Source organism: Notolepis coatsorum (genome assembly GCF_963971535.1).
Source record: "Notolepis coatsorum genome assembly, chromosome: 9".
NCBI lineage: Eukaryota > Metazoa > Chordata > Actinopteri > Aulopiformes > Paralepididae > Notolepis > Notolepis coatsorum.
Genome location: NC_140173.1, coordinates 24,450,127 through 24,467,750, shown reverse-complemented (window position 1 = coordinate 24,467,750; position 17,624 = coordinate 24,450,127). Strand labels below are relative to the sequence as shown.

Below are 17,624 nucleotides of genomic sequence, written 5' to 3'. Positions count from 1 at the left end.
CTGAGGCATTGATCAGCCTGGCGGCTGAGGGGAAGAAGCTCAGTCTGTGTCGAGCTTTCACAGCCTTTGGGATCCTCAGCCTTCTCCCAGAGGGGAGCAGGGTGAAGAGGCTGTGACCCTCTGCTAAAGCTCCACTCCTGCACTAAAGTCGGGGATTCAGTTGGAATCAGATCTGCTGCGTTCCCCCCTACCTGGTGACAGTGTACATCTCATAAAGTAGGGATAATCCACCCTGCTACTGTACACAAACATCTCAAAACAAACTGGTCAGACTACTGCTTGACCTTACTTCTAGAACCCACCTCGCCCCTGCCCACGTGACAACCTAGGATGGCTTAGAGTAGACGACAGAGTACAGCAACTTGCAATGGGCCTGTCTACAAGATACATACACGACCAAGGTATATGTGTACATGTCAAAATACTTCCCAAAGGTCAGTGAATACCACGACCACAACACCATGGGAGCTCCACAAATCATGTTAAACCCAGATTCGGCTCAAACAGGGACTAAACACATTTCGCAATTATGCCACATCAATGTGGAACGCCCTACCCAAAGATGTAAAGGAATGTGAATCACTACCCACTTTCAAAACACTCTCAAAGAACACCTACGGGAGACTGCAATTCGAAACTGGCCCCTGTAAATGTCCTAACCCAACCCCCTCCAATGTACAGTAAAGTACCAAACATGGTTTTGTCAATATTCCAATGTACAGTTGTGCTTGTGCAGTTGTACAGTGCCCCCCCCCCCCACCCCTCCTACCCCCCCCCCCCCCACCTATAATGTACGGTTCTACGTCAAATATATACTCTCTTTTCTAGACTCTTTTTGTATCACAAACAGTAGGCCTACTGTATTTGCAAATCTGGTATGTCATAAATGTATAGAAGTGTCTATCTGTATGTCACATGTCATGTTATGATGAATTGAAAATGGGGGTCCCTGATGTAAACAAGACGAACGTCTTTCTCTGGTCTGCATGCCCTTAACAATTGTATGTATTGAGCTGTACTGTATTGTACCCATTCTGCAATCTGTTAATAAAGTTTTCAATCAATCAATCAATCAATCAATCAATCAATCAATCAATCAAAACCAACATTTTCACTGTAAAGTATATAAAAACGAAGTTATTGAACTTTAAACTTGAAACAAATACTATACTGCCTATAATTTGTTAAAGATGTATTAATTCGAACATTATTTCATATTATTTTACTTGAAAAGAGAGCTATTATTATTATTATTATTATTATTATTATTATTATTATTATTATTATTATTATTATTATTATTATTATTATTATTATTATTATTATTATTATTATTATTATTATTATTATTATTATTATTTTAAGTTATTCTTGTGCCATTGAGATTTGTCAGAGAGATTGTAAGCATAAAGCAAGTTGATTGAGTAACTGTTATATAAAATAATATAAATAATAATTGTCATTTGGCAACACTGACTAACAGCTGCGTTGCATTGTGGGGGGGGGGGGGATCCCCACAATGCATTGTGGTTTTTGAAATTTTGAATTGACGCGCGTCGCGCGCGGCACAGTCAGACCAGACCAGTATGACACGGTTGCATTTCTTCTCATCTCAGGTAATTTATGCAGATATTTTTGATTATTTATAAGTAATACCGCTAATATAAATGAGTGCTGTTTAGTCTGTGTTTCAGTGAGTGTAGCGCGAGCTCACGTTAGCTACTAGCTCTACATACACTGAGTGTAGCGCGAGGCCGCGAGCTCACGTTAGCTATATAGGCTACATACACTGAATGTAGCGCGAGCTCACGTTAGCTACTAGCTCTACATACACTGAGTGTAGCGCGAGGCCGCGAGCTCACGTTAGCTATATAGGCTACATACCATAGATATCTATAGAACACAGATATCTATAGATATCTATGCTACATACACTGAGTGTAGCGCGAGCTCACGTTAGCTATATAGGCTACATACACTGCTACAGGCAGAGCCTCACGTTGTCACCAACTGTTCTCATCTCAGGTAATTGTGCAACACATATATAGGCTACATACACTGCTACAGGCAGAGCCTCACGTTGTCACCAACTGTTCTCATCTCGGGTAATTGTGCAACACATATATTTTATTATTTATAAGTAATGCGTGCTGCTGATATAAATGCTGTTTAGTCTGTGTTTCAGTGACTAGTCTACTGTAACGTTATTTGCTCGATATTATGAAACTGGCGGGATCTGTAATACAAGCACTACTGCTAGCAGGCCTAGACTGTAGAATACTGACGTTAGCTAACCAATGCATATCACGCAGATCTTTCATGGTTTAATTTAATTATAAAATATATAATTTCATTGTTAATGTAGCAAATACTGTTACAGTGCTGTCTCTCAACAACGACATGAAAGCAGAAGACAGCTCAATAACAACTACCCGTATACTTCAAGTGGTTGTGGTTTTTATTGTGTGTGTGACTGTGTATATATAATATATACTTTTTAATCTGGGACATCATTTTCAAAGAGTCATCCTGTAATGCCTTCTCTCTCTCTCCCAAGACGGTCAAGATCTACCAAGTCTTCAAGATCTTCAAGTGGTCATGCTTGTAAGTGATGTATACAATGTTTTATTGTGTGTGTGACTGTGTATATATATACTTTTCAATCTGGGACTTTCATTTCAACAGCTGGAAAGGGTCATCCTGTGTTGATGGATGCTACAGTATGTAGATGTGCATGACATGGACTAAATTAGAGGTCCTAGATATGCAAAATAATATTGAGAATCACTGGCCTTAGACTATCTACTAACGTATTCTCGCTCTCTCTAGGTTCATGGCCACTAATGACTTCAGACCTTCAGAAGGACAGTATGCTGGATGAGGAAGGTCTTGGCCATGCTGCGATGGCTCCTAGAAGACAAGAACGGAGAGGTGCTGGACCTGGCTGTCAAATGGTTTGTAATGCTAGAGTATATTTTATGTAGATGTGCATGACATGGACTAAATTAGAGGTCCTAGATATGCAAAATAATATTGAGAATCACTGGCCTTAGACTATCTACTAACGTATTCTCGCTCTCTCTAGGTTCATGGCCACTAATGACTTCAGACCTTCAGAAGGACAGTATGCTGGATGAGGAAGGTCTTGGCCATGCTGCGATGGCTCCTAGAAGACAAGAACGGAGAGGTGCTGGACCTGGCTGTCAAATGGTTTGTAATGCTAGAGTATATTTTATGTAGATGTGCATGACATGGACTAAATTAGAGGTCCTAGATATGCAAAATAATATTGAGAATCACTGGCCTTAGACTATCTACTAACGTATTCTCGCTCTCTCTAGGTTCATGGCCACTAATGACTTCAGACCTTCAGAAGGACAGTATGCTGGATGAGGAAGGTCTTGGCCATGCTGCGATGGCTCCTAGAAGACAAGAACGGAGAGGTGCTGGACCTGGCTGTCAAATGGTTTGTAATGCTAGAGTATATTTTATGTAGATGTGCATGACATGGACTAAATTAGAGGTCCTAGATATGCAAAATAATATTGAGAATCACTGGCCTTAGACTATCTACTAACGTATTCTCGCTCTCTCTAGGTTCATGGCCACTAATGACTTCAGACCTTCAGAAGGACAGTATGCTGGATGAGGAAGGTCTTGGCCATGCTGCGATGGCTCCTAGAAGACAAGAACGGAGAGGTGCTGGACCTGGCTGTCAAATGGTTTGTAATGCTACAGTATATTTTATGTAGATGTGCATGACATGGACTAAATTAGAGGTCCTAGATATGCAAAATAATATTGAGAATCACTGGCCTTAGACTATCTACTAACGTATTCTCGCTCTCTCTAGGTTCATGGCCACTAATGACTTCAGACTTTCAGAAGGACAGTATGCTGGATGAGGAAGGTTTTGGCCATGCTGCGATGGCTCCTAGAAGACAAGAACGGAGAGGTGCTGGACCTGGCTGTCAAATGGTTTGTAATGCTAGAGTATATTTTATGTAGATGTGCATGACATGGACTAAATTAGAGGTCCTAGATATGCAAAATAATATTGAGAATCACTGGCCTTAGACTATCTACTAACGTATTCTCGCTCTCTCTAGGTTCATGGCCACTAATGACTTCAGACCTTCAGAAGGACAGTATGCTGGATGAGGAAGGTCTTGGCCATGCTGCGATGGCTCCTAGAAGACAAGAACGGAGAGGTGCTGGACCTGGCTGTCAAATGGTTTGTAATGCTAGAGTATATTTTATGTAGATGTGCATGACATGGACTAAATTAGAGGTCCTAGATATGCAAAATAATATTGAGAATCACTGGCCTTAGACTATCTACTAACGTATTCTCGCTCTCTCTAGGTTCATGGCCACTAATGACTTCAGACCTTCAGAAGGACAGTATGCTGGATGAGGAAGGTCTTGGCCATGCTGCGATGGCTCCTAGAAGACAAGAACGGAGAGGTGCTGGACCTGGCTGTCAAATGGTTTGTAATGCTAGAGTATATTTTATGTAGATGTGCATGACATGGACTAAATTAGAGGTCCTAGATATGCAAAATAATATTGAGAATCACTGGCCTTAGACTATCTACTAACGTATTCTCGCTCTCTCTCTTTAGGTTCATGGCCACTAATGACTTCAGAGCTTCAGAAGGACAGTATGCGTGTAGCTTATTGCCAGCGGAAGAGTGCAAGAATGCTCCCGCATTCGTCACCGCACGCCAGTACGGTAATGCGCCTTTCCTTTCGCCCCGCTCAGACAAATGCATGTAGTACATTGCAACACAACGCAGCATTTCCGCGTACATTGCAACGAATCACTTGGAGTTTGAAAGTGATATCAGAAGAAACTACTCAACCTCGGCTGTCTTTAACTAGCAGGACGCTAGTGGGCTAGTCGCTAAAATATATATCGTTTTATATATAATTGTACCAACACAGATATTAGGCAGTACACACATTGTCCTGCAATACATACAGTGAATGCACAGCTACATTCGCCATATATTTCTATCGCTGCTGCGGTCTACAGTGAAATGCAATATTATTATTATTATTATTATTATTATTGTAAAGATTATCATTACAATCGCAGCCTGGAGAGGCAATGTTACAAGTGTACGAGGGTTGTGTGCAAAGAGCACAGCCTCTCAATTTGCACAACGTGCACAAAATAATAATTGTAATGATCTTTACAATAATAATAATATTGCATTTCACTGTAGACCGCAGCAGCGATAGAAATATATGGCGAATGTAGCTGTGCATTCACTGTACATGTATTGCAGGACAATGTGTGTACTGCCTAATATCTGTGTTGGTACAATTATATATAAAACGATATATATTTGAGCGACTAGCCCACTAGCGTGAAGGGGCTCCTTTCCTCAGAGCAGCCCGCTTGTATCACCACGCTCGGCGCTGCTGCGATGGTGCAGGAGGTTGCCTCGCTAGTGGGCTAGTCACTCAAATATATATATCGTTTTATATATAATTGTACCAACACAGATATTAGGCAGTACACACATTGTCCTGCAATACATGTACAGTGAATGCACAGCTACATTCGCCATATATTTCTATCGCTGCTGCGGTCTACAGTGAAATGCAATATTATTATTATTGTAAAGATCATTACAATTATTATTTTGTGCACGTTGTGCAAATTGAGAGGCTGTGCTCTTTGCACACAACCCTCGTACACTTGTAACATTGCCTCCAGGCTGCGATTGTAATGATAATCTTTACAATAATAATAATAATATTGCATTTCACTATAGACCGCAGCAGCGATAGAAATATATGGCGAATGTAGCTGTGCATTCACTGTACATGTATTGCAGGACAATGTGTGTACTGCCTAATATCTGTGTTGGTACAATTATATATTTTAGCGACTAGCCCACTAGCGTCCTGCTAGTTAAAGACAGCCGCGGAAATGCTGCGTTGTGTTGCAATGTACTACATGCATTTGTCTGAGCGGGGCGAAAGGAAAGGCGCATTACCGTACTGGCGTGCGGTGACGAATGCGGAAGCATTCTTGCACTCTTCCGCTGGCAATAAGTTACACCCGGACAGTATGCTGGATGAGGAAGGTCTTGGCCATGCTGCGATGGCTCCTAGAGGACAAGAACGGAGGTGCAGGACCTGGCTGTCAAATGGTTTGTAATGCTACAGTATAAATTATTGTATTACATCACACTCACCATCAATGACTCCACCATCACCCCCTCCCCCCTAGTCCGCAACCTCTGTGTCATCCTCGACCCCACCCTCTCATTTGACCCCATGTCCGCTCCATTGTCAAAACTTCATATTTTCACCTCCGCAACATTGCCAAAATCCGTCACTGCCTCTACCCCCTGCTGCTGAATCCCTCATACACGCCTTCATCTTTTCCCTCCTGGACTACTGTAACTCCCTCCTCACTGGCATCACCTCCCGCTCCCTCCATAAACTGCAGATGGTCCAAAACTCAGTTGCCCGCCTCCTCACTAACACCCGGTCCCGCGAACACATCACTCCTGTCCTCCACTCCCTCCACTGGCTCCCGATCAAGGAACGCATTAACTTCAAAACACTACTCCTCACCTTCAAAGCCATCCATAGCCTGGCCTCACCCTGGTCTTAAACTTTTTACACCAAGAGAACGGTGGGGAGAGAATATATACATATGATGGGGAGAGAATATATACATACAGTGGGGAGGAGACTGTACATTAGGAGGGGGTGGTTGGGAGAGAAATATACATATAATAGACAGTCTCCTCCCCACCGTATGTATATATTCTCTCCCACCCCCTCCTAATGTACAGTCTCCTCCCCACCGTATGTATATATTCTCTCCCCACCATATGTATATATTCTCTCCCCACCATATGTATATTTCTCTCCCACCCCCTCCTAATGTACAGTCTTCTCCCCACCGTATGTATATATTCTCTCCCCACCATATGTATTTTCTCTCTCACCCACCCACCCCCTCCTAATGTACAGTCTCCTCCCCACCGTATGTATATATTCTCTCCCCACCATATGTATATATTCTCTCCCCACCATATGTATATTTCTCTCCCACCCCCTCGTAATGTACAGTCTCCTCCCTACCGTATGTATATATTCTCTCCCACCCCCTCCTAATGTACAGTCTCCTCCCCACCGTATGTATATATTCTCTCCCCACCATATGTATATTTCTCTCCCCACCATATGTATATTTCTCTCCCACCCCCTCCTAATATACAGTCTCCTCCCCACCGTATGTATATATTCTCTCCCCACCGTATGTATATTTCTCTCCCACCCCCTCCTAATATACAGTCTCCTCCCCACCGTATGTATATATTCTCTCCCCACCATATGTATATTTCTCTCCCACCCACCCCCTCCTAATGTACAGTCTCCTCCCCACCGTATGTATATATTTTCTCCCCACCATATGTATATTTCTCTCCCACCCCCTCCTAATATACAGTCTCCTCCCCACCGTATTTATATATTCTCTCCCCACCGTATGTATATTTCTCTCCCACCCACCCCCTCCTAATGTACAGTCTCCTCCCCACCGTATGTATATATTCTCTCCCCACCGTATGTATATTTCTCTCCCACCCACCCCCTCCTAATGTACAGTCTCCTCCCCACCGTATGTATATTCTCCCCCCAACGTATGTATATATACCGCCATCTTTCTCCCGGGTTGGTGTGATCACATGACTGACAAAGCCGTGCAGTGATAGGCCAGAAGTCAATTCGATTGCATCCAGGCGCGATTGCTTATCCTGTCTGGGTAGCCCGGATGATGGTTTTTTACATCGAATTTTATACACCGCAATTATGCATCGAATTTTTTTACATTGAATTTTATTATACATTCGAATTTTTTTACATTGAATTTTTATTTCACATAGGTAAATTCGTAGCAAAAAAATTCAGATACATGATTTTCAAAGTAATTATTTTCAATGCTATAAATTCGGTGTCTGAAAAAATTCAGATACATTTTTCAAAGTAATTATTTTCAATGCTATAAATTCGGTGTCTGAAAAAATTCAGATACATGTTTTCAAAGTAATTATTTTCAATGCTATAAATTCGGTGTCTGAAAAAATTCAGATACATGTTTTCAAAGTAATTATTTTCAATGCTATAAATTCGGTGTCTGATAAAATTCAAAAATCAGATACATGTTTTCAAAGTAATTATTTTCAATGCTTTAAATTTGGTGTCTGAAAAAATTCAGATACATGTTTTCAAAGTAATTATTTTCAATGCTATAAATTCAATTCAGATACATGTTTTCAAAGTAATTATTTTCAATGCTATAAATTCGGTGTCTGATCAAATTCAAATACTTCTGTCACTCATTTGCTTCCATACTGGCTCTTGTTGTATTTTGTTATCTTGCTTTCCTTCTCTCTCTTCTCTCTCTCTTCTCTCTCTCTTCTCTCTCTCTTCTCTCTCTCTATCTCATCCTCTTCTCTTCTGTCGTTGAATTTGTGGTTCGTTCTTTTTATTTGCCTTTTTCACTTTTCGTGTAGGGCAGTGAGTGGAAGTCCCGTCCCCTCCACGTCGGGGACCAGCACGCCTCGCCGGGGCCGGCGACAGCTCCCCCAGACCCCCGCCACGCTACGCCCCCACGTCACCTATTCCCCCGTGGTCCGTAAGGCTATGCCCACGCCTCCCGGGGTGCCCCAGGGGCGCCTCCCGGCCCGGCCCCCTGGCGCTTTTCTCCGGAGCCCCCCCCAGGGGCCTCCCCCTGCCGGCCCCCCGTCACCCCACCATGGCTCACCTCGTCAGGGTCGCCACCCGCCACCTCGCTGGGGTGACGCGGGAGGAGGGGGGTCTCCATGGAGGGCGACGGTTGCTTCTACAACCAGGACTACGAGCCACGCCACGAGCCGCCCGCCTATGAGCAGAGCCCCGCATAACATTGGGGTCTTGTGCTTGGCACTCCGAGCATGGCACTAACACTGTCACGGTTAGGAGTTTGATTCCTGCTGGGGCCACCCGTTGTGAATGATGTATACAGTCATTACAAAGCACTTTATGTCCTAGTAATAGAGCTGTGCTATAGAGATGCTGTCATTCATTCATAACTAAACCAAAAGACATTTATAAACAACGTCTTACTAAATGCAGGCTTTCATTTACAACTGAACGGCCATATCACTCGTTTTTGTATTAATTCTCCTAAAAAAATGTGCTAAGCTAGACTAACATGAAAGTTTAAGTGAAAGTACACACTTGAGTAAAAGTCAACGTTTCTACTTTTAAATGTACTTAAGTAGTAAACTGAACTTTTTTTCTGACTGTCTATATTCTTCTGATAGCAGGTGTTTAATCAAAGATCCCCTGTGGGAGAAGCTGTTGCAGGGGAACAATGGGTTAATTTCATTGGAGGCTTTGTCGTTGGGTTCAGAGAGGAGGATGTGATATTTTTTTGTTAATAAATGTTTAAATATCTATTCAAGTTGTCATTTTTAACTGGAAAAAGTAGCATGTATGGGGGTAATTGTTACTTTACTTGATATTTGAGCTTCACTGCAGAATGGTGTATATTGTGTACAATGTGCACATACACTGAGAATATATTTCAGTGAGGTAGGAGACAGCATGTAAACTTCTGAATTGTTCAATGCGGGACATGCCAATACTCCATTGGTAAAGGGAAGGGTCCTTAAATATGTGGCATTGTATTACTAATCAACCATTTCCTACTGTATTTCCGGTAATGTATGGTCATAGGCAGATAGTGGAGTAGCTCTGGCAGAATACTGGGTACACAGTAAATTCCGCAAAGTAAATTTGACTCAAACTGAGTACATTTCACTCAAACTGAGTAAAATTTCTTTACTCAGTTTGAGTCAAATGTACTCTGCGGAATTTACTGTGTAGTACCATTGCATTGGCAGTGTCGGCTAGGCTTCGGGCAACCAAACCTGGCCCAGTGTGTGTGGGTCGCATCTGGGCTGCTTTAGGCAACCCGACGTTCACCGCTTCCGGCAACCCCGGACATGGCCCAGTGTACTCGGGCCGGAATCGGCCAGTCAGTCATTGCCGCCTACTCGGCCGATCCGGACGTTCACCGCTTCCGGCAACCCCGGACCTGGCCCAGTGTACTCGGGCCGGAATCGGCCAGTCAGTCATTGCCGCCTACTTGGCCGACTCTGGCAGCCGGACTTGGGCCGACTAATTTCTTCCGGCCTGCCGGATACAGGCCATTAATGGGCCGGAACTTTTTGGCCACCTGGGTTCTGTTCTCCTCTCTTCTGTTCTCTGTCTCTTCTGTTCTCTGTCTCTTCTGTTCTCTCTGTTCTCTGTCTCTTCTGTTATCTGTCTCTTCTGTTCTCTCTGTTCTCTGTCTCTTCTGTTCTCTCTGTTCTCTGTCTCTTCTGTTCTCTGTCTCTTCTGTTCTCTGTCTCTTCTGTTCTCCTCTCTTCTGTTCTCTGTCTCTTCTGTTCTCCTCTCTTCTGTTCTCTGTCTCTTCTGTTCTCTGTCTCTTCTGTTCTCTGTCTCTTCTGTTCTCTCTGTTCTCTGTCTCTTCTGTTCTCTGTCTCTTCTGTTCTCTGTCTCTTCTGTTCTCTGTCTCTTCTGTTCTCTGTCTCTTCTGTTCTCTGTCTCTTCTGTTCTCTGTCTCTTCTGTTCTCTCTGTTCTCTGTCTCTTCTGTTCTCTGTCTCTTCTGTTCTCTGTCTCTTCTGTTCTCTGTCTCCTCTGTTCTCTATCTCTTCTGTTCTCTGTCTCTTCTGTTCTCTGTCTCTTCTGTTCTCTGTCTCTTCTGTTCTCTGTCTCTTCTGTTCTCTCTGTTCTCTGTCTCTTCCGTTCTCTGTCTCTTCTGTTCTCTCTGTTCTCTGTCTCTTCTGTTCTCTCTGTTCTCTGTCTCTTCTGTTCTATCTGTTCTCTGTCTCTTCTGTTCTATCTGTTCTCTGTCTCTTCTGTTCTCCTCTCTGTTCTCTGTCTCTTCTGTTCTCTCTGTTCTCTGTCTCTTCTGTTCTCTCTGTTCTCTGTCTCTTCTGTTCTCTCTGTTCTCTGTCTCTTCTGTTCTATCTGTTCTCTGTCTCTTCTGTTCTCCTCTCTGTTCTCTGTCTCTTCTGTTCTCTCTGTTCTCTGTTCTCTCTGTTCTCTGTCTCTTCTGTTCTCTCTGTCCTCTGTTCTCCTCTGTTCTCCTCTCTGTTCTCTGTCTCTTCTGTTCTCTCTGTCCTCTTTTCTCCTCTGTTCTCTGTCTCTTCTGTTCTCTCTGTCCTCTGTTCTCCTCTCTGTTCTCTGTCTCTTCTGTTCTCTCTGTTCTCTGTTCTCCTCTGTTCTCCTCTCTGTTCTCTGTCTCTTCTGTTCTTCTCTTCTGTGAGATCAAGGTAATCGAGATCAAAGCGATTAATGCGCCGCAAAATAATGGTGCTTATGATTTTTGCGATAAACAAGCAGCCCTATGCCTGGTTTTAATCTCTGTTGTGTGACTAAGAACACAGTTTCTACTCCTACTCAGATTCAGATTCAGATTCCTTTATTTTTTTAAACAATATGTTTATTGGTATTTTTTGTTTGTTTTTGTTTTACAGCATCAGTTCAACAGTTCAACAACCATATACAAAAGGACATGCTGACAACTGCCCCCCCTCCCCCCTCCCCGAGTTACAGAAAAATAGATACAAAAGAACCCCCCTCCCCCAGACTAGGACCTCAACAAATAAATTTTTTTTTTTTTTTTTTTTTACACATTTTGAGAATTTAGTAAACCCAGTTACACCCGTCTAACAGGTGCCCATACTTCTACACCAAACAAATAAATATCTAACGTTACATTTTCTTCTCTTCAAAGAGCAACTAATAACATTTACAGTATCATTCATTGCAATATATACCCATCAGAAAGACAAAAGGGAGCTTCAATAATAGCCTACATCGTCACAGATTCCTTTATTAAGCCATTTGTGTAAAACACATAGGTAATTGTTGTGGCATTACAGTGTATGCATTTTTTCATAATTTTTTCACAGTAACAACAACACAGACACAGGACAAAAACAGTGCAGTGGAGGATTAATAATTTAAATACACACACATTGTAAATGCTATTAAAGGCTATCTGACCCCTCCATCCTCTCCTCAGGTTTCACCTGCAGATCTGTGTCTGTAGTGGACATGTATTCTGGTAATAGATAATTAGGTATTATCTGACCGTAGGACTGGGCAGGGCGGTGAGGACGATAGCCAGGGAATAATGTTGCTGCATCGAATTCACAAGCAAAACATCACGTCACATGGCAGCTTTACACCGTTACTTTTTATAGCTTGAATAATAATTACTCATATTATTGCTTGTCCACAACCTTTCTTACTAGTTTATCGTTGGCTCAATATAACCGTGGGAATTTGATATTCTAAAATTAAATCAATTTTGATTTGTTCGTGTTCTGCCTGCTTGGAATGTGCCAGCTATTTACAGAGGTTTATTCGGTGAATAATAAACGTTAGATGCATGATCTGGCTGAATAATCAGTTTGGAAGGAACTTGTGCTTATTCACAGAGAGAGAGAGAGAGAGAGAGAGAGAGAGAGAGAGAGAGAGAGAGAGAGAGAGAGAGAGAGAGAGAGAGAGAGAGAGAGAAAGAGAGAGAGAGAGAGAGAGAGAGAGAGAGAGAGAGAGAGAGAGAGAGAGAGAGACCAGTGGTTAGGCCGAGTCACACTACTTAATAAACATGGAGAGAGAACACACTGAACAAACTGAAGTGGGGGAATGGAGAGCTGGAGTTACTAGTCTGCAGGGCTGTGTTGAAATCTGATGAAATCCTATCAATCTGTTAACCCGCTGAATGGTGAATTCTGTCTTGTATTTGATCAGTTTGTTGATGAGTGGCTCCTTGGATGTGAGCAAACCGCACGGCCTCTTTCCGTGAGACATACAGGACTAGATCTCTCATCTAATGGCTGTGACACAGGTATATTTAGCAAGCAATATATTTGGTAATTTAATTTTAAAAGAACATAAGGCACCGTTGTTTAGTATCGTCTCCTCTGAGCTGGGTCCATCAACATCATGGGATGCCAGTCCCTGTCTGGGTCAGGGGTTAACCCTCACAGTAACACTGGTCTGGGTCAGGGGTTAACCCTCACAGTAACACTGGTCTGGGTCAGGGGTTAACCCTCACAGTAACACTGGTCTGGGTCAGGGGTTAACCCTCACAGTAACACTGGTCTGGGTCAGGGGTTAACCCTCACAGCAACACTGGTCTGGGTCAGGGGTTAACCCTCACAGTAACACTGGTCTGGGTCAGGGGTTAACCCTCACAGTAACACTGGTCTGGGTTAGGGGTTAACCCTCACAGTAACACTGGTCTGGGTCAGGGGTTAACCCTCACAGTAACACTGGTCTGGGTCAGGGGTTAACCCTCACAGTAACACTGTTCTGGGTCAGGGGTTAACCCTCACAGCAACACTGGTCTGGGTCAGGGGTTAACCCTCACAGTAACACTGGTCTGGGTCAGGGGTTAACCCTCACAGATAACACTGGTCTGGGTCAGGGGTTAACCCTCACAGTAACACTGGTCTGGGTCAGGGGTTAACCCTCACAGATAACACTGGTCTGGGTCAGGGGTTAACCCTCACAGATAACACTGGTCTGGGTCAGGGGTTAACCCTCACAGTAACACTGGTCTGGGTCAGGGGTTAACCCTCACAGATAACACTGGTCTGGGTCAGGGGTTAACCCTCACAGTAACACTGGTCTGGGTCAGGGGTTAACCCTCACAGTAACACTGGTCTGGGTCAGGGGTTAACCCTCACAGTAACACTGGTCTGGGTCAGGGGTTAACCCTCACAGTAACACTGGTCTGGGTCAGGGGTTAACCCTCACAGTAACACTGGTCTGGGTCAGGGGTTAACCCTCACAGTAACACTGGTCTGGGTCAGGGGTTAACCCTCACAGATAACACTGGTCTGGGTCAGGGGTTAACCCTCACAGTAACACTGGTCTGGGTCAGGGGTTAACCCTCACAGTAACACTGGTCTGGGTCAGGGGTTAACCCTCACAGTAACACTGGTCTGGGTCAGGGGTTAACCCTCACAGATAACACTGGTCTGGGTCAGGGGTTAACCCTCACAGTAACACTGGTCTGGGTCAGGGGTTAACCCTCACAGTAACACTGGTCTGGGTCAGGGGTTAACCCTCACAGTAACACTGGTCTGGGTCAGGGGTTAACCCTCACAGTAACACTGGTCTGGGTCAGGGGTTAACCCTCACAGTAACACTGGTCTGGGTCAGGGGTTAACCCTCACAGCAACACTGGTCTGGGTCAGGGGTTAACCCTCACAGTAACACTGGTCTGGGTCAGGGGTTAACCCTCACAGTAACACTGGTCTGGGTCAGGGGTTAACCCTCACAGTAACACTGGTCTGGGTCAGGGGTTAACCCTCACAGCAACACTGGTCTGGGTCAGGGGTTAACCCTCACAGTAACACTGGTCTGGGTCAGGGGTTAACCCTCACAGTAACACTGGTCTGGGTCAGGGGTTAACCCTCACAGTAACACTGGTCTGGGTCAGGGGTTAACCCTCACAGTAACACTGGTCTGGGTCAGGGGTTAACCCTCACAGTAACACTGGTCTGGGTCAGGGGTTAACCCTCACAGCAACACTGGTCTGGGTCAGGGGTTAACCCTCACAGTAACACTGGTCTGGGTCAGGGGTTAACCCTCACAGTAACACTGGTCTGGGTCAGGGGTTAACCCTCTCAGTAACACTGGTCTGGGTCAGGGGTTAACCCTCACAGTAACACTGGTCTGGGTCAGGGGTTAACCCTCACAGCAACACTGGTCTGGGTCAGGGGTTAACCCTCACAGTAACACTGGTCTGGGTCAGGGGTTAACCCTCACAGTAACACTGGTCTGGGTCAGGGGTTAACCCTCACAGCAACACTGGTCTGGGTCAGGGGTTAACCATCACAGTAACACTGGTCTGGGTCAGGGGTTAACTCTTACAGATAACACTCACTTGGTTGTTGGATGGAATGAAATGTGTCCAGACTTGTAACTTAAGAGTATCTTCTAATTGTGTTGATGTTTGTTACACTGTGAGATAAAGAATACTGAGCTCTCTCTCTCTCTCTCTCTCTCTCTCTCTCTCTCTCTCTCTCTCTCTCTCTCTCTCTCTCTCTCTCTCTCTCTCTCTCTCTCTCTCTCTCTCTCTCAGGGTCTAACTCATGGCAGGTGGTGCCCAGCGGTGGTGCGGTGGTGCAGGGTGGTTATGGCCACAGCAGTGTATACGACCAGGCCAGTGGCTGTGTGTTCGCCCACGGAGGATACACGGCCCTCGGCAACAACAAGTACGGCCTGGCGGACCAGATGTACCGCTACCACGTCCACACGGGCACATGGTGAGATGAGACCACACGGGCACACGCTGAGATGAGACCACACGGGCACATGGTGAGATGAGACCACACGGGCACATGGTGAGATGAGACCACACGGGCACACGCTGAAATGAGACCACACGGGCACATGGTGAGATGAGACCACACGGGCACATGGTGAGATGAGACCACACGGGCACATGGTGAGATGAGACCACACGCGCACATGGTGAGATGAGACCACACGGGCACATGGTGAGATGAGACCACACGGGCACATGGTGAGATGAGACCACACGGGCACATGGTGAGATGAGACCACACGGGCACATGGTGAGATGAGACCACACGCGCACACGGTGAGATGAGACCACACGGGCACATGGTGAGATGAGACCACACGGGCACATGGTGAGATGAGACCACACGGGCACATGGTGAGATGAGACCACACGGGCACATGGTGAGATGAGACCACACGGGCACATGGTGAGATGAGACCACACGGGCACATGGTGAGATGAGACCACACGGGCACATGGTGAGATGAGACCACACGCGCACATGGTGAGATGAGACCACACGGTGAGATGAGACCACATGGTGAGATGAGACCACACGGTGAGATGAGACCACATGGTGAGATGAGACCACACGGTGAGATGAGACCACATGGTGAGATGAGACCACACGGTGAGATGAGACCACACGGTGAGATGAGACCACACGGGCACATGGTGAGATGAGACCACACAGGCACATGGTGAGATGAGACCACACGGGCACATGGTGAGATGAGACCACACGGGCACATGGTGAGATGAGACCACACGGGCACACGCTGAGATGAGACCACACGGTGAGATGAGACCACATGGTGAGATGAGACCACACGGGCACATGGTGAGATGAGACCACACGGTGAGATGAGACCACACGGTGAGATGAGACCTCATGGTGAGATGAGACCACATGGTGAGATGAGACCACACGGTGAGATGAGACCTCATGGTGAGATGAGACCACACGGTGAGATGAGACCTCATGGTGAGATGAGACCACATGGTGAGATGAGACCACACGGTGAGATGAGACCACACGGTGAGATGAGACCTCATGGTGAGATGAGACCACACGGTGAGATGAGACCACATGGTGAGATGATACCTCATGGTGAGATGAGACCACACGGTGAGATGAGACCACACGGTGAGATGAGACCTCATGGTGAGATGAGACCACACGGTGAGATGAGACCACACGGTGAGATGAGACCACATGGTGAGATGAGACCACACGGTGAGATGAGACCACATGGTGAGATGAGACCACACGGTGAGATGAGACCTCATGGTGAGATGAGACCACATGGTGAGATGAGACCACATGGTGAGATGAGACCACATGGTGAGATGAGACCACATGGTGAGATGAGACCTCATGGTGAGATGAGACCACATGGTGAGATGAGGGATGAGACCACATGGTGAGATGAGACCACATGGTGAGATGAGACCACATGGTGAGATGAGACCACATGGTGAGATGAGAGACCACATGGTGAGATGAGACCACACGGTGAGATGAGACCTCATGGTGAGATGAGACCTCATGGTGAGATGAGACCACATGGTGAGATGAGACCACATGGTGAGATGAGACCACATGGTGAGATGAGACCTCATGGTGAGATGAGACCACATGGTGAGATGAGACCTCATGGTGAGATGAGACCACATGGTGAGATGAGACCACATGGTGAGATGAGACCACATGGTGAGATGAGACCACACGGTGAGATGAGACCACATGGTGAGATGAGACCACATGGTGAGATGAGACCACATGGTGAGATGAGACCACATGGTGAGATGAGACCACATGGTGAGATGAGACCTCATGGTGAGATGAGACCACATGGTGAGATGAGACCACATGGTGAGATGAGACCACATGGTGAGATGAGACCACATGGTGAGATGAGACCACATGGTGAGATGAGACCTCATGGTGAGATGAGACCACATGGTGAGATGAGACCACACGGTGAGATGAGACCTCATGGTGAGATGAGACCTCATGGTGAGATGAGACCTCATGGTGAGATGAGACCACATGGTGAGATGAGACCACATGGTGAGATGAGACCACATGGTGAGATGAGACCACACGGTGAGATGAGACCACATGGTGAGATGAGACCTCATGGTGAGATGAGACCACACGGTGAGATGAGACCACACGGTGAGATGAGACCTCATGGTGAGATGAGA

The 17,624-nt window shown here is 45.5% G+C and overlaps 1 protein-coding gene across 1 annotated transcript in view; it reads left to right on the top strand.

The window, feature by feature from the left end:
* The window catches only part of LOC311234561 (attractin-like protein 1), a gene marked incomplete at both ends in the record, with an annotated part of 812,919 nt that overhangs the window by 210,693 nt on the left and 584,602 nt on the right, over window positions 1-17,624 (top strand). The window contains 1 exon segment of the mRNA XM_084321810.1: window positions 15,189-15,372. Within this exon segment, the coding sequence (XP_084177936.1) occupies window positions 15,189-15,372 (184 nt within the window).